This window comes from Lagopus leucura, unplaced genomic scaffold (genome assembly GCF_019238085.1).
Source record: "Lagopus leucura isolate 7727_CA_CO unplaced genomic scaffold, USGS_WTPT01 Super-Scaffold_73, whole genome shotgun sequence".
Lineage (NCBI taxonomy): Eukaryota > Metazoa > Chordata > Aves > Galliformes > Phasianidae > Lagopus > Lagopus leucura.
Window position 1 is genome coordinate 68,640,752 of NW_024962252.1, and position 26,462 is coordinate 68,667,213.

The 26,462-nt window shown below is 36.5% G+C and overlaps 1 protein-coding gene across 2 annotated transcripts in view; it reads right to left on the minus strand.

Annotated features, from left to right (window-relative positions):
• AKT3 (AKT serine/threonine kinase 3) overlaps positions 1-26,462 on the minus strand; it is a 152,928-nt gene that overhangs the window by 40,205 nt on the left and 86,261 nt on the right. For both annotated transcript variants that reach the window (XM_042862199.1, XM_042862198.1), the window contains exons 4-8: positions 22,496-22,607; positions 18,482-18,626; positions 12,603-12,734; positions 9,163-9,228; positions 8,038-8,106 (exon numbers count right to left, since the gene is read on the minus strand). In XM_042862199.1, coding sequence (XP_042718133.1) covers positions 8,038-8,106; positions 9,163-9,228; positions 12,603-12,734; positions 18,482-18,626; positions 22,496-22,607 — 524 coding nt within the window. The remainder of the gene's footprint in view (positions 1-8,037; positions 8,107-9,162; positions 9,229-12,602; positions 12,735-18,481; positions 18,627-22,495; positions 22,608-26,462) is intronic.

Consider the following 26,462-nt stretch of genomic DNA (forward strand, 5'->3'; position numbering starts at 1 on the left):
GCAGCTTAGGGCTTACAAAAAGGAACCTATGCATTTTTCTCTTTTTCTTTATCTCTTTGCAAAGTTTCTTTGTTTTTTAATCTCTTTTTCAATACTTCATTATTAACAGTAATTTACAGACAGTTGTTTATCTGGAATTTTTCAGAGAAAAATATTAATCATTATGTATTGCCAAAAATTTCATCTTCAATGAAAAAGAATACGGTGAAGCTAGAGTTCTGCAGGGTTATCAGTATCTTATCAGATAAAATATCACCCACAGAACCAAAGCAAGATACATACACATATGCAGAATTTGGCTGTATAGTCACTCTAAATTCATAGCTTTGTTTACTATGTTAAGAATGGTTGGGAAACTGTAAATAAATATTAGTAAATATGCTTCAGTTATCTACTTAAGGCCAAATAGGTCTTCAAACCATCCTTCAAGTTACAATGCTTTTGTGTTTACCACGAAAGCTAATGATCAACAAAACATAAATACAGAAATTATTATTTTGTACATTAAATACAGAGTATATTCTTTTTAATTTAAAGGCTCAAAATATCAGACAGTTGAGAATTCCAGAAAAGCAAAGCAGGTTTTTTTTTTTAAAAAAAAAAAAAGGACACCACAACCCAAAATCATATGCCTTATCTGTCATAACCACAATGTATTTTTCACCCTCAGGAAGTGTACACTGTTTAGATGGCAAAGAAGAATACAAATATTGCTGTAGTTATTTTCAATGTATAGTCTTTTCAAAATCCAATTGAAAACTCAGTCTATAAGGTCTGCTCTGAAAGTAATGTCTCCTGCTTTACTATGCTGACCCATGAAGTCAGAGGTGGATGTTGGAGGTATGGCAGTAGAGACTGACCTTTCCTGACAGTAACCCACCACATTTTGTTGCTGTGTAACAGATGGCAGCAGAGGGGCAGTCTGACAAATTGTCATCTGACACAGGAAGTATGTAGGAAACACAGGTGTGGAATTGAATTCCTCCATGCGAAAAAAAATTGCATCAAATGACATTCATTGACGCTTGTTGAACATTCATGGAGACCAAACAGTGGATGTGAGCACAGGGAGGAGGTGGGTGGTGACAGTAATACGAAAGTCAATCCACATTCTGTTGCACCACAAAATGAAGAGCATCTTAATCAGCTCATCTGTGTAAATCAGTGGATCACAACCAGGGAACTGTATACCAAGCTGAATATCAGCTTCAGTGCATTGGAAACAATGGTGGCAACAGTGGAAAATCACAAAGCTTGCACCAGTTGGGTCCCATGAATGCTCACACAGGAACAGAAAAAACATTGTATGCAAGTTTCAGGACCTGTTGAACCAACACAAGGCTGAAGGTGACTGCATCATTGCCAGTGATGAGATGCTGTGTCACCACTCCAAGCTGAAGTCAAACTGGCAGCCAATGGAGCGGTGATATGAATTCCCCATTAAGGAAAAAGTTCAAGATCCATCCCTCCGCAGGTAAAGTCTTGTGCAGTGTCTTTTGTGATAGGAAGGAGGTGATCCTTCTGTATTTCCTGGATCCTGGACAAACCATCAATGTTGACTGCTATATTGTGACACTTAGCTGACAACTGTCAGTTTTGTCTGCTCTGCCCTACCATACCCACTACATAGTCTGGATATGGAGCCTTCTGACTTCCATCTCTTTGGGCTGACGAAAGACAGACTGCATGAGCAACATTTTCCTAACAATGATGCCATTACAGCACCTGTGAAACAGTGCGTCACCTCCACTGGTGCACATTTTTATAAGCACAACATGCAGGTTCTTCTTCATTGCTAGTCAAAATGCATAGCTATTGGTAGTGACTATGTTGAAAAATAGTTAAAAAAGAAGGCAACTGTTCTGGATTTGCCAAGAGATTGTGAGTCCCTGGGTCAGTTTATTTTAATGTAACATGCAACTAGAACTCCTAAGCTCAAGGCAGAATTCCTTGGAATTCACATTCCAATGTGTCTAGAATGTATTGAAGCTTCAAATCCCCTCAGGAAGCCAACACATGCAATTGATAAGGAAATTAAACACTTCCCTTACATATTTAAAAACAACAAGAACAAACAAAAGCAAACAAAACCGGTGTTTTTTCAACTTTATCTTGGCTCAGAAAGAAACAATTTTCAAGCAAGAGGAGCTTAAGTAGATGGAAGTCAGTTAGGGTTCCCCTCCTGAGTGAAGAGCCAAGTTACTCTTCCTGAGCTATTTATTCACTGGAATTGCACAGCTGTTCCCACTGCAGCCACTGTACTCTCAGACTGCAGCTAGTACACTATACAAAACCAAAGTCAAAACTCCCCTACAGACTGTGATGGATCAACCTCTGCTTCCCAAGTATACGACCTGTTGGCATAAGCAAACAAATGTTCAAAGTAGACTCTTCTGTGAATCAGAGACCCTGAAGAAAACGCTTTAAGACACGTACATGCAGCCTGATGTCTGCACCCACTAGCTGTGACTAAGCATGTGTGAAACAGCAGGAATCTGGGCCTCACTTCCCTAGCTGGTAGAGTGGGCAGAATGTCTGATGGCAAATATGAACTATTCTGTAAGTAAAACATTATCATTTTAACGCAGTTACTTGTCACAAGCATTCCTCATACTACTTTAGTACCTAGAACAGTTATCAAACCATATATGCTAGTGTTCAACGACAAGCAAGTCAAATGTAAATTCGTACAATGGGGTATATGTTAAAGATGCTACAGCAAATTAGAAAATTGTAATAGAAAAATCTAATTCCATAAAGTTACAGCAGAATTTTCAGCTAATCATTTAGTTTATTATTTCAGAATAATTAGGCCACAAGGCTCTACTCACAACTGACATAACATGAAGTCTGGATTTATTATGTCTGGGAAGGAAAAGAAGAAATCTGATAGCAGGTTATAAAAAAGCTTCCAGCATTTGCACTATTTATTGATTTGCAGTTATTAAACAGGAGAGAGAGTCACAATTGCAATAGAAATAGCTTTGGCACAAAGAAAGTCATTTTGCACATAATTTTATGATGGCATACATGACAGTGCTATAGTTACAGTGAGGATTGTAGCTATAAATTTCCTGCCATGTCTGCATTTAGAAGCTGAACAACAATTTTGCCATGGTGCTTTTTTTTCCCTAATAGGAAATGATAATGAAAAAAATCTTTACAAATAATAAGAAAAGTCAAATATAAAAGCATACTCAACTGCAGAGTCAATAATTCCAAATACATGTAAGACCCAACCTTACACAAATCAATATATTCAACTCCTACACATTAGTGACCTACTGAGCATGTTGAATGTCGTATGACTGGCTCTTGCTATTGCACATTGGGTTTGCACAGCTCTGCAGTTAAACATACCTTATATTTTTTTTGGTAGAGCAGCAACAACTGTGACATTAAAAATATTTATTTATTGTTTCTTATATATAGCACTTCTAAGCAAATTCTATGGACAGAAAAATATAGGGCCCTTGTTCTGTACAGTATGAACCTTAGGCCAAAGAAAACATTCTCTGTTATGCAGAGTTTAGGAAAATAAGACAGCACAATAGTGATAAAAACAGGAAAGACCGCAATGATATTCAGTTATTTTTCATTAGGTAGGTTGTAAATCATCCTTTTTTTCCAGACTGTAATAGCACTTGTTCAATTACACCAAAACATTTGGTCCTCTCTCACCTAATGAATTGAACTAAGAGCTGCAGAAAACAAATGCCAAGTAGAACAGATTCAGAATTCTGGTGTAAAGCAATCATCTGAACAAATTTTAATGTCTGTTTTATTTATCTTTATTACACAGATAATTAGCAATTAAGTTAGTTACAAAGTATAGAAGTTTAAATTATGTTGAAAGTGCAAAGCATGAAAGTTCAACTTACTAATCAACTGAATCAGTGTATTCTGCAGAGTTAATGTGAGTGATAGATTTCACTCCTGTAGCTTTCCATCCTTTAATGCAAAATACCAGAAATGAAAAATGGGAAACATACACTCTGAAAATATTTCCCAACACCAGAGCCGTTCTTAGTATGGCTTTTTTATACCATAGTTCATACAACTCTGTGCATGTAAGGAGCCAGGAGGATATTATAACATACTGCTAACTTACTGTAATCACATGGTTCTCAAAATAATACGGATTATAGAAGAAAAAGTAGGCAAATCCATACAAGCAGGAAAAGCATGAGAAAAAGCTCCTGCAGGAGCAGGAAAATGAAAGTCTTGTTAAAGTAGGTGCTTGTCTACGAGTACTGATAATTTTACTCATTTAAAAAACTTACACTAATGTTACGTATTTTCAATCAAAATCAAGAACACGGTTTATCATACAATACTGCATATAGTTGGTTACTGAGAATTCATAAAATAGAATTGTTCATCTCAACTAAGCCAGATGAAAGCCAGATTTTCATTAAAATGAAATATCAATGTCTTGGTGCTACTTTAATGTAATTCCTTCGTAACAGACATATAAAGAAGTCAGCATAATGCCAGTAGCAGCATCCATGCACTATACTATAGCATAATTTATGATCAATAAACACTGTTAAACGCTAACAAAAAAGTTAACATTTCAGTCCGTAATAAAGATTATGTCCCTAAGTAACAGAAGATGTACTATAAAAGCTGCCATTATAAAAAAATGCACTTAATGTTTCTGTCTGAATAATCTACTTTAAAAAATCTTCTAATATCTTGCTTTTATAAATGTAACTACAGAAAATACTATTTTAAAAGTGAAATTAAAAGAAAATTAGGCACATTTATATTTTGTAAACTGTAATAAAAAGCACACACATAGGCCAGTAAAATTGAAGCAGTTACTTTCTCTTCATAAAGGCCTGCCTTTTTAACTGAGTCTAACTGCTTAGATATTAGGCAGGAAATGTAATTCTAAGATAAATTGTTACCAAATTTAACAGGGTTCTAGATTTTTAGTTGATATAGAGATTCGTATTTAGAATATTTTTAATACAATTTCTTTCCCTCCAGAATGAAATTCAGGAACTCCTTCTTTTACTGTTTTCCTTCATAATCTCAAGAAGAGAAACTGAAGATCCCTGTAGTACCGACTACATCTTTTTCATTACTATAATAGAGCAGAACTCTGAATTGTGGCATTATCTTGCTTTCACCTGGGTCAGAGTCAACGATACTGACAGAAATTTCAAGAACTCTTTCATTCAGAGGACTGTTTGGGTAACTCACTCCTGAAAGATATAATCCAAGAAAATTCCCAAGCAATTGACTAAGGCCCAATTAATTAGGAAGTGAACTTTAATCTAAAGGAAATCTGAACAGAAACACAACTGAATTTAGCACAGTTCTGGAGAGAAACAAAAGCAACATGGTACTGTTACAGACAATTTCCCACTGGAAAGACACAATTAAAAGTTATGTTTTCAACATCTTCAATGGTTAGAAACTATTGAAACACAGAGAGAGCAGTGGAGGAAAACAACAGAAGACAGAAGTCTGTGCGCAGTATAGGAGATAGGCTTCTGAACAGCTAAAATGTTGGCTAAATCTAGTATGACTTACTCCGATTTAATAAGGCTATTTTTACAAATACAAAATTGAATTCCTTAGCAGACAGTGACTTAAGTCTGAAATTCACATGGAAATTTGGTAAAACTAAATATTTTCTTATTAAAAAGGGCACTTTGATCATTCCAGATCATAAAAGAGAAACACTTAATAAATCAAAAGAGTTTCTTCAAGGAAAACTGCCACCGAATAAAGGGCATTACTTCCCACTAAGGTGAAAATCTGCGCTTAGCTTAACTGAACTAAGTGACCATCAGAAAGAACACCAGAAACAGTAACAAACAACAGCATCACAGCTGGAAAAAAAAAGTAAGCCATTCTTGGCAAAGTATATTACAATCATATATTCATTATATTCAAATCCCAATGGGCAAAAGCAGGTTATGAGCAAGAAACATGTTTGCAGCAGTTGCCACAAAGGCACACCACCAAACACAGAAGGAGATGCGAGATACATGCTTAATCAAAAGAGGGTATTATAACATCTTCAACTGTAATCAAGGAATCAAAAATGTTCCTAGTGGGCTCTCTTCTGCATTCACATAGGCAGCTTTCAAGAAAGCAAGCATCTAAACATAAACAGCAGGTCGATGTTAAATGCATACCTTCAAAGTATGAGATTACAAAATGGTCCTGTACAGAGAAGACTCAGAAGAATTAGCTAGTTTAGAAGGAATAATTTTTAAAACTCATTGTAAATAGCACTCAATATTTCTGATGTAAGTTTAAAGCCAAATAAGCCAGATGAGTATTCAAAAGAAGGCCATTATAGCATTACCACTGAAGGAAATTCTGTGTACAATTCCACTAGCCAAAACTGCTTCATTATTTGAGTAGGATTAATAGATACAAACTTAAGCCATTCTCTTATATGAGAACCCTGTACCACCATGTTCAGTGGTATAGGGTGACCATAAATGACTTAAATGAAAATGAGCCTCAGACTAGGCCCAGAAATTGCCAGAGCAGGGAACGCAGAACAGGCACCCCTGGGGTGATTGAGCATGAAGATTATAATGGAAGACAGTTTTACTGTAGCAGAACATAGCAAAAAGATCATGCAAAACATGACATCATGTTGCAACAGTTCCTCAATGTAGAAATTGTTTTCTAATCAAAAAAGCAAGGGGAAAACACTTAGTCCTTTAATGTGGCCAGCAGGGACAGGGAGGTGATTGTCCCTCTCTACTCGGCTCTTGTGAGGCCCCATCTGGAGTACTGTGTCCAGGTGTGGAGCCCTCAGTACAAGAAAGACATAGAGATTTTGGAAAGGGTCCAGAGGAGGGCGACTAAGATGATCAGGGGGCTGGAGCACCTCCCCTGTGAGGACAGGCTGAGGGAGTTGGGCTTGTTCAGCCTGGAGAAGAGAAGGCTGCGGGGTGACCTCATTGCAGCCTATCAATACCTGAAGGGAACCTACACCCAGGAGGGGAGTAAACTGTTCAAAAGGGCTGATAACAGCAGGACTAGGGGAAATGGTTTTAAGTTGAAGGAGGGAAGATTTAGGTTGGATGTTAGGGGGAAGTTCTTTACTAGGAGAGTGGTTAGGCCCTGGAACGGGCTGCCCAGGGAGGTTGTGGATGCCCCGTCCTTGGACGTGTTTAAGGCCAGGTTGGACGGGGTCCTGGGCAACCTGATCTGAATGTGTATGTTTGGTGGCCCTGCTAGGCAGGGGGGTTGGAACTACATGATCCTTGGGGTCCCTTCCAACCCGGGTGATTCTGTGATTCTGTGACTCTGTAATGCTACCAGGCATTAATAGCATACAAAGTATCAAACTCCCCCTGGTTCACACTGTAATGAGGTATAGACTGAACAGCAACAGACCCTCAAAAGGCAGATGAAATCTTTCTTCCTATACTGTAATTATGTTTAATTCCACTTGACTGGAATATAGCTTTTTATACTCCATACTTCAGTGAACAGCTGGAGGACAGCAATGGCTTACAACACTATAAAAAGTTTTGCACCTATGTTTAAATTTCCAGAGGGCACAGCAAGCAAAAAGGAAGGAAGTAAAGAAAAATACAAACATCCCATTCTTTCCTCCCAGGTATTTGCAATGGCTACAGCAAAGTAGAGGGCACGTATTTCACATCAGGACAAAAGCAAGACTACTTCAGCTTCTTTATAGTGGCTTATAAACACGTTGTGCCAGAATATGCTATAAGTACTTGAAGGAAGAAAATAAAAAAGCAAACAATAAAACAAAGGATTTGTGCTTATCACCCTACCATGAAATTATCTTTCAAAAAATAATAGCCTAATTTTTCAAGAATGGACAAATGCATCATAGTTTTAAAAAAGGTCAACTTTTCTTTTTTTCCACAAAACAGTCAAAAAAAAATTGCAAAAAAAAAAAAAAAGACCCAACAAACAGTTCAAAAATAACAGAAAGCAAGGAAAGAGAGAGAAATTACGCCCTTTAAAGTGTAACCCAGTGACAGCACTACTATCACTAGTACAAAATGTCTTTTTTAAACTTACCTCTCCTCCATTAACATACTCCATCACAAAACACAAACGATCCTTTGTCTGGAAGGAATATTTCAAGGACTTGCAAAGAAAACAGCAAAAACAAAACGATTATCAATTTGTATTAACCTGGTTTCTTGCACTTTAACAAAATTTGATTTTATCTTCTTAACCAGAAGATTAACTTTTCAATATTGACTTCATTTTGCTGGGAAAAAAAAAAAAGATACTGAAGAAAATCTACAGATGCAGATATGGCCTAAAATTAAGAAATGTAGTAAAACAAAATCATAATGCAGCTCACATAACTTAAAATAGTTGTTTTACTAAATCAGGAAGATATAAAGATACACCTGCACTGACATCTCTGCATGACTTGAGTACAATTATGCCTACTTCTGCTTATCTTTACACTCTAAGAAACTTCTGAAGAACTTGTTGACTTGAATTCAAGAATATTTTGGCCAAGGAATGAAACTGAAGTCCTTTGCTTTATAACGTTTTTTTTTTTCTACATGAGGAAGTTTCCATGTTATGCATTCCTTTTTTTTAATAGAAAAAAATATATTTTTCCCCTCCTTCCAATAATTCAATCTTTTGAAATCAATGAAAAGATTTTCTAATATGTTCTCAAAGAACAAGATTAATAGTTACCTCTACAGAAGTAATTTGTCATGCATATCAAAATTCTCATCTTCTTTTCAGAATTTTCTATTAGATATTAACCAAGTGAAGACAGACATTGAAATAGCAGTGGTTAAACTTTGTTGCTCCATCAGTTGCTTCTGCTGAACTAATTGCCATTTCATCATTTTATTGAAATCTTTGTAGATGAAGTTTTCTTAATAAAAATAACTTCTGGGATAAATACGTAAAATCACGTTTTAAAGTGTTCATATATAAAAAGTTCTGAACAATTACATTCTACATCAAAATGTGTTTTCAGTACACTTAGGCATTATAAATTTATTAGAAATTTTATTTCTGAATACTTAAATAAGTACAAAACCATTATACATCTTCATGAGAAAGACTTCAAAGTTTGTCTGTAAGTTACGTCCATACAGGAATGTCCAACATGTAGAAAATACCTATTTAAGCTCTAATGGCACATAATATTTAGTTCCTAATACTTACTGTTAAAAAAGGATGTCTGGTGTTTTTCAATACTCTGCTTTCTGTAAGTGTATGAGCCACTTCATCCTAAGAAGCAAAAAATACAAGAAGTAGGTTTTAATTAAGATACAAAATTGCTGTTAGTTTACTACAAGGAAAAGTTAATACTTCCAGAAACACAAATCTACACTGAAGATATGAAAAACGAATGAAATTGCTCACTGAATGAAACTAAAAAATACCCAAAACATTAAAAGTATTAATTTGTTTTTAGAAAAAAACGTAAAGTAAAATAAGAAATTCAGCAACATACAATTTAACATATTTGATTTTTCTTCAAATATTGATTTAAAATGAAGTCTTAAAGTCTACAAATACTGCAGGGCAGGAAAAAAACAATAATCTTGGATTTGGTCTTTTCATAATATAGCCATCAGACCTGCAAAGTCATCAGAAATGTAAAGCTCTCATGTGCATCATCTGAATGATGAACACAGGCTGAAATTAAATCAGTTTGCAGGAAAGGTACACAGCTAGTAGCTGATAGGCAATCATAGAACAAAGTCTAATTTTACAGCATTTTTTTCTTTTTTTAACATTGTCTTGGTGTTTGTTTTGTTTTTCTTTAAAACCATTCAGCCAAAATGGAAGAGTGTCCATGCAAAATCCTTCCTCAACCTCTGTGTGATCCTACAGAAATCACATGAGAAGCACTTCTCTGGCCAAGCCTGCCCTGCCTCCTGGAAGCAAGTCGAAAGATGGCCAGGGAATGCCCTTCCCCATTTCCAGCCAGCTTTAGAAAACATGGCAATTCAGAGCAAGACAGTTGCACTCTCCTGTCCCCCAGCCTAAATCACAGGATTGCCATAAACCCCATGCCAAATGGAAAGAAACTCAGCTCCAGTGCATACTAGTGCCTGGGAAAGCTCATCTGCCCTCTACCTGCCAGCTGTCTCTCCCTCCAGAGCCCTCTCTTGCCTTTCCAAGCAAGGAAGGAGCCTAGATGAAGGGCTCAAGGCCATAGGGACAGATTATGGCCAGTGTTGCCCTCACATTGCCAAGGGCCTGACCTAAAAAGCCAAGAAGCACCCTGCTAGTTTTTTCCATTGACTGTGGCGCTAAGCATCAGCTGAGTATTATACTGAACTCAAGACAAACCTGGTGACTAAAACACCAACCATAACACCACATACGTAAATTTATTTAGATGGAATATGCTTTAATATTGCCGCAAGTAATACTAACGTAAGATTACTGTCCTGGGCATGCTTATGCTCAGCTCTGAAGATAAGGTATCATTAAACTAATTTACTAATTGAACTATTATTAAAGTAAACACAGATGTCAGGAGTTTTAAGATCATGCTTTAAAAACTGTCAAAATAGGAAGTTAAAAAAATAACAAGAGTTCTCAGTAATAAATTCTGATGCCATCCAGTTAAGTAGTAGTGCATTATTGAGTATAGACACTACAACCATGTACTGGGGGAAAAACAAAAATTGCTTCAAAGAGAAAAGCTATTCTAAAGAATCATTTGTACAACAAAATCAAATAAATCACTTTATCTTGGATCCGACTGGCAATCTGTAATAAGCAGTGATGTTGCAACAACAAATCCAAGAGGCTCACCACCTATCTTTCTAATCTTCAATAATGTGGACTTAGTCTGCAATATTTCTTCTATTGGTGAAGTGGATAAAAAGCCTATTCTCAGATTCAGACTCCAATTGAAAAAGCAGGGAGAACAGCGCACCATTCATAAACTTAGTGAATTTTATAATATGTTAATGACCTGAGGATAGAGATAAGGGCTTATCTACAAATAAACTTTTAATACATACTTATACAACATTGTAGTGTATCCCTATAGAGACTTTTTACGCTACAATGATTAAGTTATTTTAATCATTACTTATTTACTTCCACCTGTTGGTAAAATTTTCAATATTGTTAAAGCAGAATTTAAGAAATACACATTCCTGCTAGTTTTACTATTAAGCATCAATTTTGTTTGTATTTTTTAAGTTTCCAAGTGCACACAAAATCGATTTGCTACTGACACTATTCATGTCAGAAGGAATATCACTGAGGTGATATTGACTGTTCTCCATAACTCTCATTCTTCGTCAGTTGTGATCTGAGTAAAAACTACCTAAACTGCTACTGCCTTCATAAGAAGAAAAAATAAAAAGGAATCCACACTTCTCTGGTGAATCATGAGGTTTATATCAGGCAAAAAAATGAAGAATAAGCAAAACAGAAGCTGGTTTTCACGAAGCTCAAAGAAATGTAATCGCCTTTGAGGTTTCTATTCCTTTTTCAAATTTAATCAAGACTGATCAACACATTCAAAAGCTATTAGAATGAGAATGACAAGCAGACAAATGAACAGTGAGATAGCTTGCAGAACTCTGTAGCCCTTCTTTTCATTCACAAGTAGAAAAACTGGAAAACATTTGAATGAATGAATATTTGAAAATACATATAATCCACAGCTGTTGTCATCCACAATCAGCTTCCAGGAACACTGGTATTACTTGCCTCAAGCATTCAAGAAATTTCAGTCAGGCTCACATCCCTCAAAAACCTCTTTACTTAGTAATCACAATTATTTTTAATTGTATAACGATGACAACAGCAAGTACTGTTCTTGTTCCCAAAGTTGTCTTGAGCAAGTAGGGTTCAAAACTTTAGCATTACGAGAAACAAAGTTCAGATCTTCAAGTTAAAGCTGGATAGAATTATCACCAACCACAAGGGCCAATAATGTTTCATAAATCCAGTGTGACTGACGATTTCAATTTAAATAATTTCTACAGACTTCAGCCTCAGATTTCTTTCTTGTACCTCAAAAACTGGAACAATAAAATTGTTATTCCCATGCATGGCTAATCTTATCTAACAAACCAGGAACAGCATATTAAATTAAATTAATTAAATTAATTAATTAAATTAATTGTATTTATCTGACTAACTTGCAATTCACTTTAAAAATGTTTAAGTACATAATATACCCTACAATGTACTTTTTCTATTTATAAGCTTAGATGGCACAACTTTCCTGCACAGTGAATTCTCTAAGCGCTTTAGCATGCTCTAGGTTACTGAACAGTGGAAAAAGGAGTAAAAAGATCTGTACACGTTAATTTTGTTAACTCTTGTTTTCTGAAGATACACATATATTCTATTAAAATCAGTTACCGTAAAAAAAAAAAAAAAAAATCAAATATAGCTTACTATAAGATGCTGATTATTCCATTAAAAAAGAAGAGAGAAGAAAAAGAGAGGGGAAGGGGAAGAAAAGGAAAAAGGAAAAAGGAAAAAGGAAAAAGGAAAAAGGAAAAAGGAAAAAGGAAAAAGGAAAAAGGAAAAAGGAAAAAGGAAAAAGGGGGAAGGGGGGGAAGGGGGAAGGGGGAAGGGGGAAGGAAGAGGAAGAGAATTAAAAATACAACCTTCCTTACCTTTGCAATAATTACTTCTTTTTTCAAAATCTTCATAGCATAGTATTTCCCACTAGCCTTCTCTCGGACCAGGATAACTTTGCCAAACGTGCCTTTGCCCAGTAGTTTTAAATAATCAAAGTCATTCATTGTCTACAAGGAGCAAAGAACAAGCAAGGATTAGCAAGACGTAAGCTATGCAGTTCCAAAATATATTCAAAATGCTTCTGCAAACAACCAAATGGTATCACCAATATTATCAGTTCACAAAACCTGAGCCACACACACAAATCAGTATAAAGTTTAAGTTTATGATCATAGACTTAAACACTGCCTTAACTGATCAAATTTTCCAAAAACTACTGCAATGTGCTACAACTAGAGATGCACAAAACCAGGGAAATTTACAAGTAAGTAAAAAAACAAATTAATAATAAGCCTATATATGTATTGATACATAATTAATACAAGAAGCTTGTATTGGTTTTAAGATAAAGAATTATGAAACATTTTCCTGTCAAAATGAAATCGCTGATAATAGTGAACTCCAGGAGTCTGCATCATGAACATATTTTAGAACCATAAGACAATCATTGCTCAAGCTCAGGCAAAGTACGTAGTTCAGCTACAATTCTACCTATCTTTCTAATATTTAGCCAAAGCCTAAAACAATTACTTCTCTATAAATATCTTTTAATTTCAGACACTGATTCAAGTACTCATTAGAAATATTTACTATGACACTACTATCCTTTCCAACATATTAGCCTTTTGTTTATCAGAATTCTAAATTTATCTTCCATTTAGTCTTTCTGCAGTCACATTCCTGCAATCTCAAACTTCAAATAATTTTGAGCTTTCTTCTTTGATTAGGAAGGAGGAGTAAAACTATAAGAGTAAAAAAAATACACTGATTTATTACCAGAACCTATTTAAACTTTGAGCCTGTTCATGGAACTGTTTTTCTTAGCTCTGCAAATAACCACAGGACATATAAACACAGGACCTTTTCATAAGGTTGTAAAACACTCATTAAGTGATGGAGAGTGGGTGGAATTAAAGGTTTTTTCTGCAAGGGGACAATGCTGTCTTTACCAGAAAGTACAACCATCAATTTGTAAAGCTACTCCAATGATAGAAATATCAAGTAATAGTTAGTAGTCGCTTTTTAATAAATTTTGAGGATATGCAGTCAATCTGAGGGTAGACATCTCCAAAATGGAAGGAACATTATTATTTATACTCTTAAATGAAACATTCAATCTAATAAAAGTATTTATTGTATCAGTTAAAATAAGAAATACAGGAAAGTATCAGAAAAAAAAAAAAAAACAGTGATATGGAAATTACACATATTTTAAAATAAACAGATCAGACAGAACAAAGTTGGAATAACAAATTCTTCAGGAGACTTTCAAGATGACTTTCATTCTGTATATTATATATCACCTACTACATTGACAGTTTTAAAAATATCATTTATTATTATTATTATCTAATTCCTCTTAGCTACCTCAAAACACAAGGGGAGCATTAAGAGAATAAAGAAAGAAATGATGAAAATATACATGGATTGTCACTACAAGCCAAAATTTTAGTTTTGTTTGAATTCTTTCCATTGTGTATTTCCACTCATATTCATAGCTAGGGATTCCAATAGCAAAATACAAAACAAGTCACAGTAACTAATATGGGAAAGTCACAATTTACAGAAAAACAGATCTGTTGCACATGTACATGCATGCGTACTCATAAACATGCAAACAAAACTTTCTCTTATCTTAGCTAAGTCCCTCTATTGTCCCACTGCTGACTGGTCAAAAACAGCACAATTTTAGCTTATATCAATTCAAAAGAAATACATTCAAGGTCATGTGTTCTAGCTTGGGAATTTCTGAAACTTACCCTATTAAAGAACATTCTCAAAATATTCTTCTTCTTACCATTAATGGATATAATGTATACATAATGCTGTGATCCAAATGCTACGTGGCAACTGCTATTCCATCAACTAAAAGGAACATTTCTCAAATATCACAGTCACTATTTTGAAAAGTCAGAACATCTACTTTGATAGTTTTATGATAACCATCAAGCAAAAAGAAACCGTCTTTAAGTTAAAGCATTGAAAACTGTCAAAATTCACATTGGTAAGTTCCCAGGCCGGATGTGGCTCTGGGCAGCCTGGTCTGGTGGCTGGCAACCTGCGTGTGGCAGAGAGGTTGAAACTAGATGATCACTGTGGTCCCTTTCAACCCAGGCCATTCTATGATTCTATGAAATTCAAAATGCATTTAAAACACAATTCAGGCACAAGATGAGTAATTCAGAGCACAGTTCACCCTAACTTTGTACTGCATTCCCCCACACAGATAAGCCAACAGCTTTTATGACAAAGAATACCTAATGAACATAAAAGTTCATCACTTCTAACTGTCAAAAATTTGTCGGACCATAAGCTGCAAGGAAGGGGTAACTTTTTCCATAATTCCAATCATCCTTGAGAGGCTGAATTTAGAGAGAAAACATCTGAGTTTGAACAAAGACAGTTCATAATAGCAGCCCTTTGCCTGTACACAGAAGGAGGATATTGGCTCAACTGACCACAGACATGGGCTTGATGCTAAGGGCAGCAAGCCAGTCAAATTGAAACTCATTTGCCTAAAATTTGTTTACATCATCCATCAAAGCAGTCATGAATCTAGCTGCAATCTTGCTAAAAACAGATTTTTTAAAATGCAGATTTATAAAAGGAAGGTAATACTTCTGAGAGATTTTGAGTCGTGGCTTAACAGCAGGTTATGGTAGCAGTGATAGTTCTAAGAATAAAGTATCCTGATGCTGTCATTCTTTAAAAGCTTAGCAGAAGGCTTAGCGATGATATTCAGTGCAGGGTAACTCAAAAAGTCTGCCAAAGAACACAAGACCTTGAGAGATAAAAACACAGATGCCACAGCTAAGAGTGTACTGAAAACTGGTGAAAAAATTGAAATACTTCCTAAACCTGAGAATGTTGGTAAGCAAATTTGGAGGCTTCCGTAAGATTGATTTCTGTTTTCTTCATAATTTTCCCACTTTTTTCATTCCTACTGAACCCTGAGAAGTGAATTTTTTTTGCTCATTATGTTGTACTTCAGCTTCTCTGAAAAAATCCATTCTTTATTCATGCTGAACCCTGAAAAACAAATTCGCAAACAAATAACAGAAAATGGCCAAAGAACTGCATGATATTCAGCTTTCTGTAAAGCCTACTTACTCCTGCTACGTGTGTTCTTTTCAAAACAATACACTTTACTGTGGTTATTGAAATTCCTACCAATCAAAAACTACTTTTAAAATATTCCTGATATACACAAGGAGTATATGACTGGGAATTTTCATCTGACTTCATCCGGAAGAAATTTTACTTAACAGAAATAGTCTAGCAAGGAATAAAAGCAGTTTGCTAATTGTTTTTTGTATTTGAAATGTTAGTGATGATATTACTGTGGAACTTTAGTGGCACACTGGCACCATTAAAGAACTGCAAAATAAAAAGGTGTATTTGGCTCTTCCAGATAATACGGACAGAGATGCTGCAGAGATGTCGCTGCCAGGCTGTTCAAAGCAAGTTCAATTACTTAAAGACTGTTTTCTTTGTAAACCTGTTGCTACTTCTTTTTTTTTTTTTTTTTTTTTTAAAAAAAAAGAGAAGAAACAGACCCACATCTCTCTGTCTTACTTCTTAATCTGATTATGCTCTTCTACTTGTATGAATACCATCTGGTGCGTGCACAAGCAAAATTCACTGTGTGCAGATACAAAATCAGGTGACTAAACAAGCTTTTTGGACACAATATGCAAAAAAGAATTGTTGAAATTGAAAGAAACCTAATATAAAAAAGGCAACACATTAACTAGATATAACTGAAATGGTTCTGATTCTGTTAACAAATACAAATGCTTAAGCAGAAGCTTTTCAGAAACAGTTCTACAAAAAACTATATCCTCTAATTTCAATTAATACAAAAGGAGCAACAAGGGAGTCCCCTTTATTAACGTCACTCAGGACACGTTATTAAAAAAACTTCTGAGCACTTTTTGCTAGGTCTTCCATAAGTTTTAAATCTGAAGTGGAATTTTGAGTTTTGGCAGAAAAAAACTTCCTTGATGCTATCAGTGTGCTTTTCAGTGGCTACACACACTTCATTCTGAGCTGTCATTAGGTGTTGAATATCACCATTTTTTATTTCACATTTGATTTGTAGTTTGCTCTTGGTTTGCTGAGAAATACATTATATTTATTCAATAGCACAGCACATGCACTGTCCTGGAATTTTACTTGGGTCCATTGGAATTTTACTTGCTACTTACAGCATAAGTAGCAAGAAAGAAACAGAATGATCTTCCACCTACTCTTATTCCCGTAACACTTTTGTTGTATGGGAAAAGCACTGTGAACAAGGAGAGCATACGTTTCAGATAAGCAACTTATATTAGACCACATTTATTTTGACACCTTGAAAACTCTTGCTGTTATGCAGTGTTTTTGTAGTCTACTAGGAGGATACACAAGCTTGGCATAGTGGTCAGATCTTTAAAAGAGCAAACCCAAATCCCTTCCATAATCATACTGCCTCTCATAAAGACTGACACATCTTGAACACAGCCTCCATCTTGCTGTCACTTATTATATTTTACCCTGGAGCACAATCACTAAATCTCTGTGCTGCGAGGCTAAAAGTTCAGTGTCAAGCTCTCCAACCTGACAGTTCATGATGAGAGTATTGTCATGCCTGTATGTGATTAGTTTTTCTTTTTTAAGCAGAGAAAAAAAGCATAGAAAATTATGTACAATGAAACTACATGAAATAACCATGCTAGTATTGCAAACTCATGTTCTCAAAACTTAGGAAATGACAGAATTAAGGCTTCTAGTAACTCCCTATTCCTAAGGACACAGCTGTCAGCCACTGATCTTTCTATAATTCTTGCCTCATAATTCTTGCAATGTTCACGATTCTTTTTCACTGTCCATCATTAAGACACATTCTGTGACACTAGCTAAGATTATTTTGCTGTCTGCAGACTTCCACTTAATTTTGCACAGGTTTCATTTTGGAGCTAGAAAGAATGAAGCCAATCCTATAGAATCCTGTTATTATTTCTCATGTAATTTCAATGCATTTTTTGAGTCTTGTCAATCCTGTCTAATAACTGAGAAACATCCACTCAAATTCTTCATTATTCTTAAAGAGTAGTTTGTACATCCAGAAACACAGGACAAAATGGAAACCCAAAATAATAAGGAGAAATTTACTTGACACAATATTTGAAACATAATGCGTTTATCCTGTTGACTCTGGAGATATAACTACAAGCGTGCTATAGACAGCACTGTACACATTCCTACTTACTGCAGAAGCTGTGAAGGATTCCAAAGAAATAGGATACTGTTTTCACTGAAAATTAAAGCAAACTTCTTGCAAAAAAAACCAGCAAAAAAAAAGGTCAATAAAAGCTAAATTCTGCTATCCTTTCTCATGCAAATCATTTAATTTGTACTGGGCATTACTTGCATGAGAAAGTGGGTAAACACTTTTCTAAAGAAAATATTTTATTCCCATACTTCTGGAAGAGTAAACAAACATAAAGGGAAAAACAAAATAATATTCAAAAAACAAGCAGATTGTTTACATGTGCCTGAATGGTTGAACTCTGCCTTTGAAAGGTGGTGTACCAGACAGCATAACAAATGAATAAAATTAGAGCAGTACAGCTTTACTGAAATAAGTATGTACTTCTATGCTTGTAGTACGCTGAAATTTATGTAGAGATATTATTGCTTCTATATCCTACTAGATCACTTTGCAGAAGTTACTTACGTATTAATCTTATTAGTTATGTTTGAATGTCATTACCTTTCTTTTATGATGAGTTGTTGAAGCATCCATCTCCTCTTCACCTATATTGTCTATTTGTGAAGTTGGACTACAGTTCATCCTTTCCTCTTCCTGCCTCTGAAGTCTGTCTGCTACAGCCTGGATTGCTTCTGTCCATTCTTCCCTATCATGAACAAGTCAACAATCTTATTAGAAACTTCTAAAATACATCCAAATAATTTGTTTATATTGTTTTTCACATGCTACGTTGCTTCAACATGCAGTTCTCATGTCACACAGCCAAAGTCTCATACAATTTAATATTTTCAATTTCCTTCCATATTCTGCATGATGGATGAGGCGCTAAGGTTGATCAGTATCAAAAAGAATCAGTGCTTAGTTTATTTCAAGAATTAACAGTCTCTGATTTTATAAATACTTAAATACTAAAAACTTGAAAATTCTTGTCAGTTATAACACTACTCAGAACTTAGCATGTCATGTCCTACCTGACACATAGTGTATGATAACAATCCAGTCAAGAAATGTCCCCCCTCACCATAAGAAAATAATTGAGATTTATTAATAATTAATAATAATTAAAATTTATTAATCTACAGTATGTGTTCAACTCTTTGTCTATTCCCTCTTAAACTTAAACTGTTTGGCTAATTTCAAATTCCCCTGAGAATCAGAGGTTCTCAAAAATAATTAAATTCCAAAAAGCATCACGAAAACAATAGATTTTAAATGGTAGAATTTAAAATGGTGTAAGTGAATATACTAATAAAAGAAGAAACAATGCAAAAATAAAATCATTAGTTATTTACTGGTATAAACAGTATGACCATGGGGCAGTTTACTCTGCACTTGACCTAATAATGCCTACTGATGGGGTCTACTTGGATCAGAGGAGGAAAAGAATTCTGGCCCAGAAAGTATTTGGGCTCACTGACAGGGCATTAAACTAGGGTTAAAGGGGGTAAAAGCAAGCCTGCCCATATGCTGGTGTGAGACAGTAGAGCTAAGTTAGAGAGACAAGGTGCTAGTGGGACTACAGGCTTTTTAGAAGGGATAGGTGAAGGAGAAGTGGGATAGTTGCCCTCTACGTTAAGAAGCTGATAGACTGCAAAGAATTGTCCCAGAGAAACACTCAAGAACAGGTTGAGAGCTTGTGGCGTAAGAATAGGGATAGGTGGTGGCTGGTGTCTACTACAGGCCACCTGATAAAGGGGAGCCTATTGATGAGGACTTCTTGCATCAGCTACAAGAGGAATTGTGATTGCAGGCCCTCATCCTGGTGGAGGATTTCAACCACCCACGGATCAGCTGGGACAACAACATGGTGCACTGCAAGCAATCCAGAAGACTCCTAAAGTCCATCAATGCTTTCTGCTTCAGGTACTGACAGACCCACCAGGTGTTGGACCTGGTGACTGTAAAAGAGGTTAAGACCAGAGGTAGCCTGGGCTGCAGTGACCACATCCTAGTCAAGTTCATGATCTCAACGAATATGGGCCTGGCAAAGAGTGGAGTCAGGATTCTGAACTTCAGGAGAGAGAACTTTAGGCTGTTTAAGGAATTGCTGGATGAGATTCCCTGGAAAACTGTCCTTAAGGAAAAAGGAAGAGAACAGAACTGGCCTCACCCTCTGAAATGCCTTTCTGAGAGCACAAAAGGGCTCCAACTCCCAGAAGAAGAAATCAGGCAGACAAGGCAGAAAACCAGCACGGCTGAACAAGGACCCGCTGGTCACGCTGGGGGAAAAGAGGAGAAGTACAAGCAGTGAAGCAGGGACGGATGGCCTGGGAAAAATACAGGGATATTGTCCTAATGTGCAGGGATGGGTTCAGGAATGCCAAGGCGCAGAAGGAATTAAACTTGGCAAGGAATGTGAACCACAAAAAGGGTTTCTTTAGTTACTTTGGGCAGAAGGGACAGGCAAGAGTGTACTCCCTCTGATAAATGGAAAGGGAGAGCTGGCTCCTCAGACATGGAGAAGGTTAAGGTACTCAATAAGTTCCTCGCCTAAGCCTTAACAGGCATTCTCACGCTTCTCATGTCCCTGAACTTCTAAGCGGGAGTCAGGGGAGCAAAATTCCTCCCACTGCAAGAGTAGAACAAGTTCAAGACCATTTCATGAAGCTGAATGTGTACAAGCCTACGGTGCCTGATGACATGCATCCCAAGATTCTGAAGGAACTGTCCGATCTGGTTGTCAAACCACTTTCCATCATATTTAAAAAATCATGGCTGTCAGGCAAAACCCCTGTGACTAGAAAAAGGAAAACATCGCTCCCATATTAAAGAAAGGGAGAAAGGAAGACCTGGAGAACTACAGGACACTGAGCCTCACCTCTGTACTTGGGAAGATCATGGAGCAGATCATCCAAGGAAACACATTAAGGTACATGCAAGATGTGGAGGTGATCTAAGATGGCCGACATGGCTTCACCAAGGGCAGACTGTGCCTCACTAATCTGGTGGCCTTCTATGATGAGGCCAGGCTCTTCTTGGCAGTGTGCAGCTATAAGACAAGAAGCAATAGCCTAAAACTTGAACACAGGAAGTTCCATACAAACATGCAAAAGAATTTCTTTACAGTAAGGGTGAAGGAACACTGGAACAAGTTGCCCAGAGAGGTCGTGGAGTTTCCTTCTCTGGAATTGTTCAAGATCCATGAATGCCCATCTATTCAACCTATTGTAGGGAACCTGCTTTAGCAAGGGAGTTGAACTCGATCTCTTGAGGCTCCTTCCAACCCCTGCAATTCTGTGATTCTGTGAAGAACTCTCTGAGGGCAGCCCTGCAAAGAAGGACTTGTGGGTTCTAATGGACAAAAAGCTGGACACAAGCCAGCAGTGTGTGCTTGCAACCCAGAAGCCCAACAGTATCCTGGGCCGCATCAGAAGAGGGCTGTCCAGCAGGGAGAGGGAGGTGATTGTTCTACTCTGCCCTTGTGAGGCCCCATCTGGAATACTGTGTTCAGTACTGCCTGAGGCCCCCAGTACAGGAGGGATAGAGAGTTGTTGGAGCAGGTCCAGAAGAGGTCCACTAAGATGATCAGAGGGATGAAGCACCTCTCCTATGAAGAAAGGTTGAGGGAGCTGGGCTTGGAGAAGAGAAGGTTCCAGGTAGACCTCATTGTGGTCTTCTAGTACTTGAAGAGAGCTTAAAAGCAGGAGGGAGACTGACTTTTTACATGGTCTGATCATAAACGGACAAGGGCAATGGCTTTAAACTAGAAGAAGGAAGATCTAGGCTAGATGTTAGGAAGAAATTTTTACTTAGAGGGTGCTGCAACAGATTGCTCAGAGAGACTGCGGATGCCCCATTTCTGGAAGCATTCAAAGCCTGGTAGAGTGGGATCCTGAATAGCATGACCTACTAGTTGGCATCCCTGACCACTGCAGGAGAGTTGGAACTAAGTGATCTTCATGGTCCTCTCCAACCTAAGCCAATCTGTGATTCTATGAATAAAGCCAAATCATAGTATTGACCTCAAGAGGACAGGTGCATTCAGTGGGAAGATACAGTACATCTAACCAGAAAAACAGAATGGAATATTTTAGTGAGATACGCCATCCCATATCTCCCATACGTACTTGTGCTTTAAAAAAGTTAATTCTTGAGAGGGTGTTTATGTTTACTGAAAGAAGAAAAGCTAATAAACACCATAAAACAAATTATAACAAACATATTGCTTTCTGTGCCAAAAAGAACACATTAAGAAGACTAAAAGGAAAATCTAAGACAGTAAAGCTGAAAAAAGCTCCAAAGCAGGCTTCTATTCAAATTTTAACACTTTGGAGACATGTCATGACATAGTTTTGGCTTATTTGAACATACTCATCCCACTTGCAAGCAGTTCGCAGACTAGATATGAGCTCAGATTATATTTTACAGAAGCTGACTTATAAATTGTTCAAATAACTGTTCAGAAGTGCTTGGAATGTCAGAATTCTGCATACTGACTACTGAGCAATCCCAGCTGAGACTGTCGAAAATTGTGCATAACCAATACTGAAAAAGAAACAAAAATAACATTCTCACCGTTCCTCCGGAGTGTCTACGTGAAATGTCCTCTCTATGACAGTGGTCCATTGAAGACATCTGATAATAAATGTGTTTGGCTTTGGTCGCTCTGTTTTCATTAGCTGACATTCTAGAGAAATACATTATATTTCACTCTTTATGTTTTCCAGGTAATGTGTGAAACTCAAATTACTTAGATAAGATATATATAGTTTATATATACCTAGTCAGCACATAAAAGAAAATATAGAACACCAATATAACCATGGGCTTGAACATAAGGTAGAAGAAATAAGTCAGAGGTATTGATGGAACTTGTACTGTTCCCCATACAAAATGTCATCTCCATTTGCAAATTAGGTCTATTACAAGGGTGAGAATATTATATCCCAGATTGCTCCAGTAGGGCAAGGTAACAGCAGTAGCCAAAGGCACAGTTTTCCATCTGTACCTGGCAGGAGTATGATGTTTTTCCTTCAATGGTAATCATGCCGCAATTACAAGGGTACCATCACCTCACGATTAGATTTATTGTAAAATATCCTATCTGGGAGAATTCAGATGCTGAAATCAGTCTGATTATTAAACATAGAATTACCACTCACATGCCCACTGGGGCTGCCCCAGGAAGCCGGCTTGTTGTTCTTAGCACTCCAAGGCAGAAACAGGCCTATTTAGGCTGTTTCCCTCAAATATTTCTTTAAGCACTTCCTACAATTCCCCAAAATAGTAATTTCAAATCTCTGCAAGCAAACTAATTTTTCCAAGCATTTTAGGAAATAATTTTAGCATTGTTTCTTGTCCTTCCAACCAATTTATTCTCTTCTTCAAGCAGCTATTTCTTTTAGACATCTGAAGACTATTTTGTCTCTCTTCAGTCTTCCCTGGTCTAAATCAATTAAGCCAGTCACAGGTTGCTCACAGGTTGTGCTTTCATATCCCAGATCTTTCCTGACACAGAAATCCAGACACACAGCAGACAATCTTCAATTCCTCTGCCACAAGAGCACAACACTGTTAATTCAGTGGTTTGATAAGACTTGATGTTTGATGTTAGATTTTACAACATTGCACACTACACTAAAACATTACATTTGTATGATGCAAAACACTGACCTACACTGACCAACTAATTTTTTTTATTTGTGCAAACATGATTTTATTTATTTATTTACTTATTTTGTGAAGTTAAGGTTACTTTGTCAAAAGAGTGATTTGCTTTCCTGCAGCTACCATAAATCTAACACAAACATCATAGCCCGGGTTCTGGTAATTCAACAAGAATGTGATATAAAGTGACTCCAGTAAACAAAATCAATCAATGATGAAAACAGCAAATGATTTCCTGTTCATCTAGGACCAACTGTAACTTTCTTTTTATAGAGCTCCAACCTACCAGCTAGTCCACACCTTTCCCTGATGAAGTTGATGGCATTGACTATAACTTAACATAAAACCTTGCCCTTCATTCTTGGAGAAATACATTTTATTTACTCAAGATAATGTCAGCATTTTACAGAGGTCATGTTATATGGCTTGTACCACTTTTCAAGGCAGTTTGTTCTTTCACAGAAGTACTTTATCTTGGCTTTTTTTTCCACAAATTCAGAGTCCTGACACCTCAACTATCACCGATAATTTTACAGAAATATGTTTTAAATATTGTCTAAGGAACTGCATCAGCTCAAGTGAATTTCTAAATACTCGACATTACTTTGGTGCCTGCTAGCCTGTTTCACTTTTCCCTCTTACACCTGTTGTGTTAATTGTACAAATGGCATACTCACAGCAGACCTTCTGAAATGCAGATACAAACTGAAAATACAATAAAGCAATTCTCTTTTATATTACTAATGTATAACAAGCTTAATGCCTTTGCTCAAGGTATTAATTTGCATACCTGAAGATCTAAAGAACACTATCTCAGAAGTGGCCTTTGACTGTTATCAAGCATTATCAGACTTACTTGTGCTGCATCCTCAACAGACACAGGGAAGTTCTGACATCAGAGGGTTCTTTGTGATTTAAGAACTTAATTTAAGAACTGTAGCACAAGGTGACATGTTTTGTTTTGTTTTGCTTTTTAAAGGAAAGTGTTACAGTAGGATGGACACAGGAAGAGGGAACTTCACACAAAAGGTGGAAGAGAACCAAGGACAAAAGCAGATGAAGGGAATGTAGGGACCTTGATGAAGTGAAGCTACTTAGAATATATAGTAGGGTCACAGCTGGGTGCAAATACTGTGAGATCAAAGGAACTCCTTTCCTCAGGCATACAGTTGAAGCCCAAGTTACAACGACAGTGATGGGGGCTCTAGGAAGAATACACTATTTGTTTTCTTAAAATTCTCAACTGCAGCTTTAAGAAATGCACAGGACTACTTTTATAACAGAAGAGACTGCACGCATGTCTGCTCTAGGATTACCTGGTCCTACCCCTGACTAAACCATTCTCTCGCCTTTAATCCTATCACACTTCAATCACATAGGCTGAAACTTCCTTTGCTCGATGTTTGCCTAAAGCTGCACACTGCTGGAAAATACTACATTTTGGAGACAAGACTTAAAACTTGGCAAACCAAGACTTTTGATATCCTTCCAGTATTCCTATGAAAATGTAACAACTGTCCATTCTATCTGTTCTTTTCTCTGCATGAGAGGAAAGAGCGCAGGGGAGATTGGTAAAAAAAAAAATTGCAATAACACTTACTAAACCATAAAATTCTTAAAAATCTGTGCAGTAATCCAGAGGCTACAGCTATCTCCTATCCACATATCTGCTGAACAGAAAGCTCTTTCTCCTATGTTTGTATTGGCTCTTGCTACCCTCAGACAGTACAAAAAGGAAGCTACCCAGTTAAGGTAAAATCGAATCCATAGAGCAAAAATAATTTAAAGAAGAGACATCAGAACAAAAGCCAGGGAATAAAGGCAAAAGAGTATAAATGGCAAAGGAGAAAGACTGCAACTTGTGTGGAAAACAAACACTAGGGGGATAGAAGGCTCATTAAGATCAGCAGCAAGAAATAGCAGCTAGAATGGAGAGACTGCAAGACAGAACTAGAGAACTTGTTAGTCAAAAGACCAGTTTGCATAATTAATATATTATCTATATTTTTTTGTATGTTTGTATGTTCATCCATGTAAGTCTGTACCAAGCTATACACATATTACTGGCACTACATATTAATTTTTCTTCAGAGATTTCTCAAAGTGATGGTGTGCCTCATTAATAAGAACAACTACTTTAGCTCTGGATACATATACTAAGATCTGAAATATCACAGAATCCTTAACTCTCACAGATTTTCATTACAGCTGAACAACAAGATCAATTAAATATAATAAAAAATGCTGTGGCAAATAAAAAAGGAAATGAAACATTAAAAAAATGCCATTTGAATATGTTACAAGGATGCTACTCAAAAATAATATCAAGCAAAGCTTACACAGCTTTTCGAAATATTCTATTAAATGTGGCTAAATATATAATTTGCTTTTATAAGGAAAAGTGAATTCATAAATGTCCTCAATTACTGAAACAAAAAAGAAGGGGAGAACTAGTGTATTTCTGAAAGTGGTGTGTGCTACTCAGCCTGCTGAAGTACATAAAAGTAACTGAAGTCTGCTGATATTTAGTCACTCACATGTTTCACAGGCTGCTGTATACAAATGTACGGGATAAACAACATTCCTACCACGACTGCAACATGAATAAAAATTTGTTTGTGCATGTCTTTCACCTAAGGGTAAGAAAATAAATAAATCTATTAAGATGAATAAGTACTCTAATACACACTTACTGCTAATTACCAAAATATTTTTCTACTAATTACTGGAAAAAAAATGTAGTAGTTTTAGACAGAATAGTTTGGAAACTACAAAAGCATACAAGAATGAGTGAAACTGGCTACTGAAAGCTGGCTCAGAAAGCTTGAGTGATAGTTGGGTCATTACCAAAAGGAGGGAACACTCTACCATAATG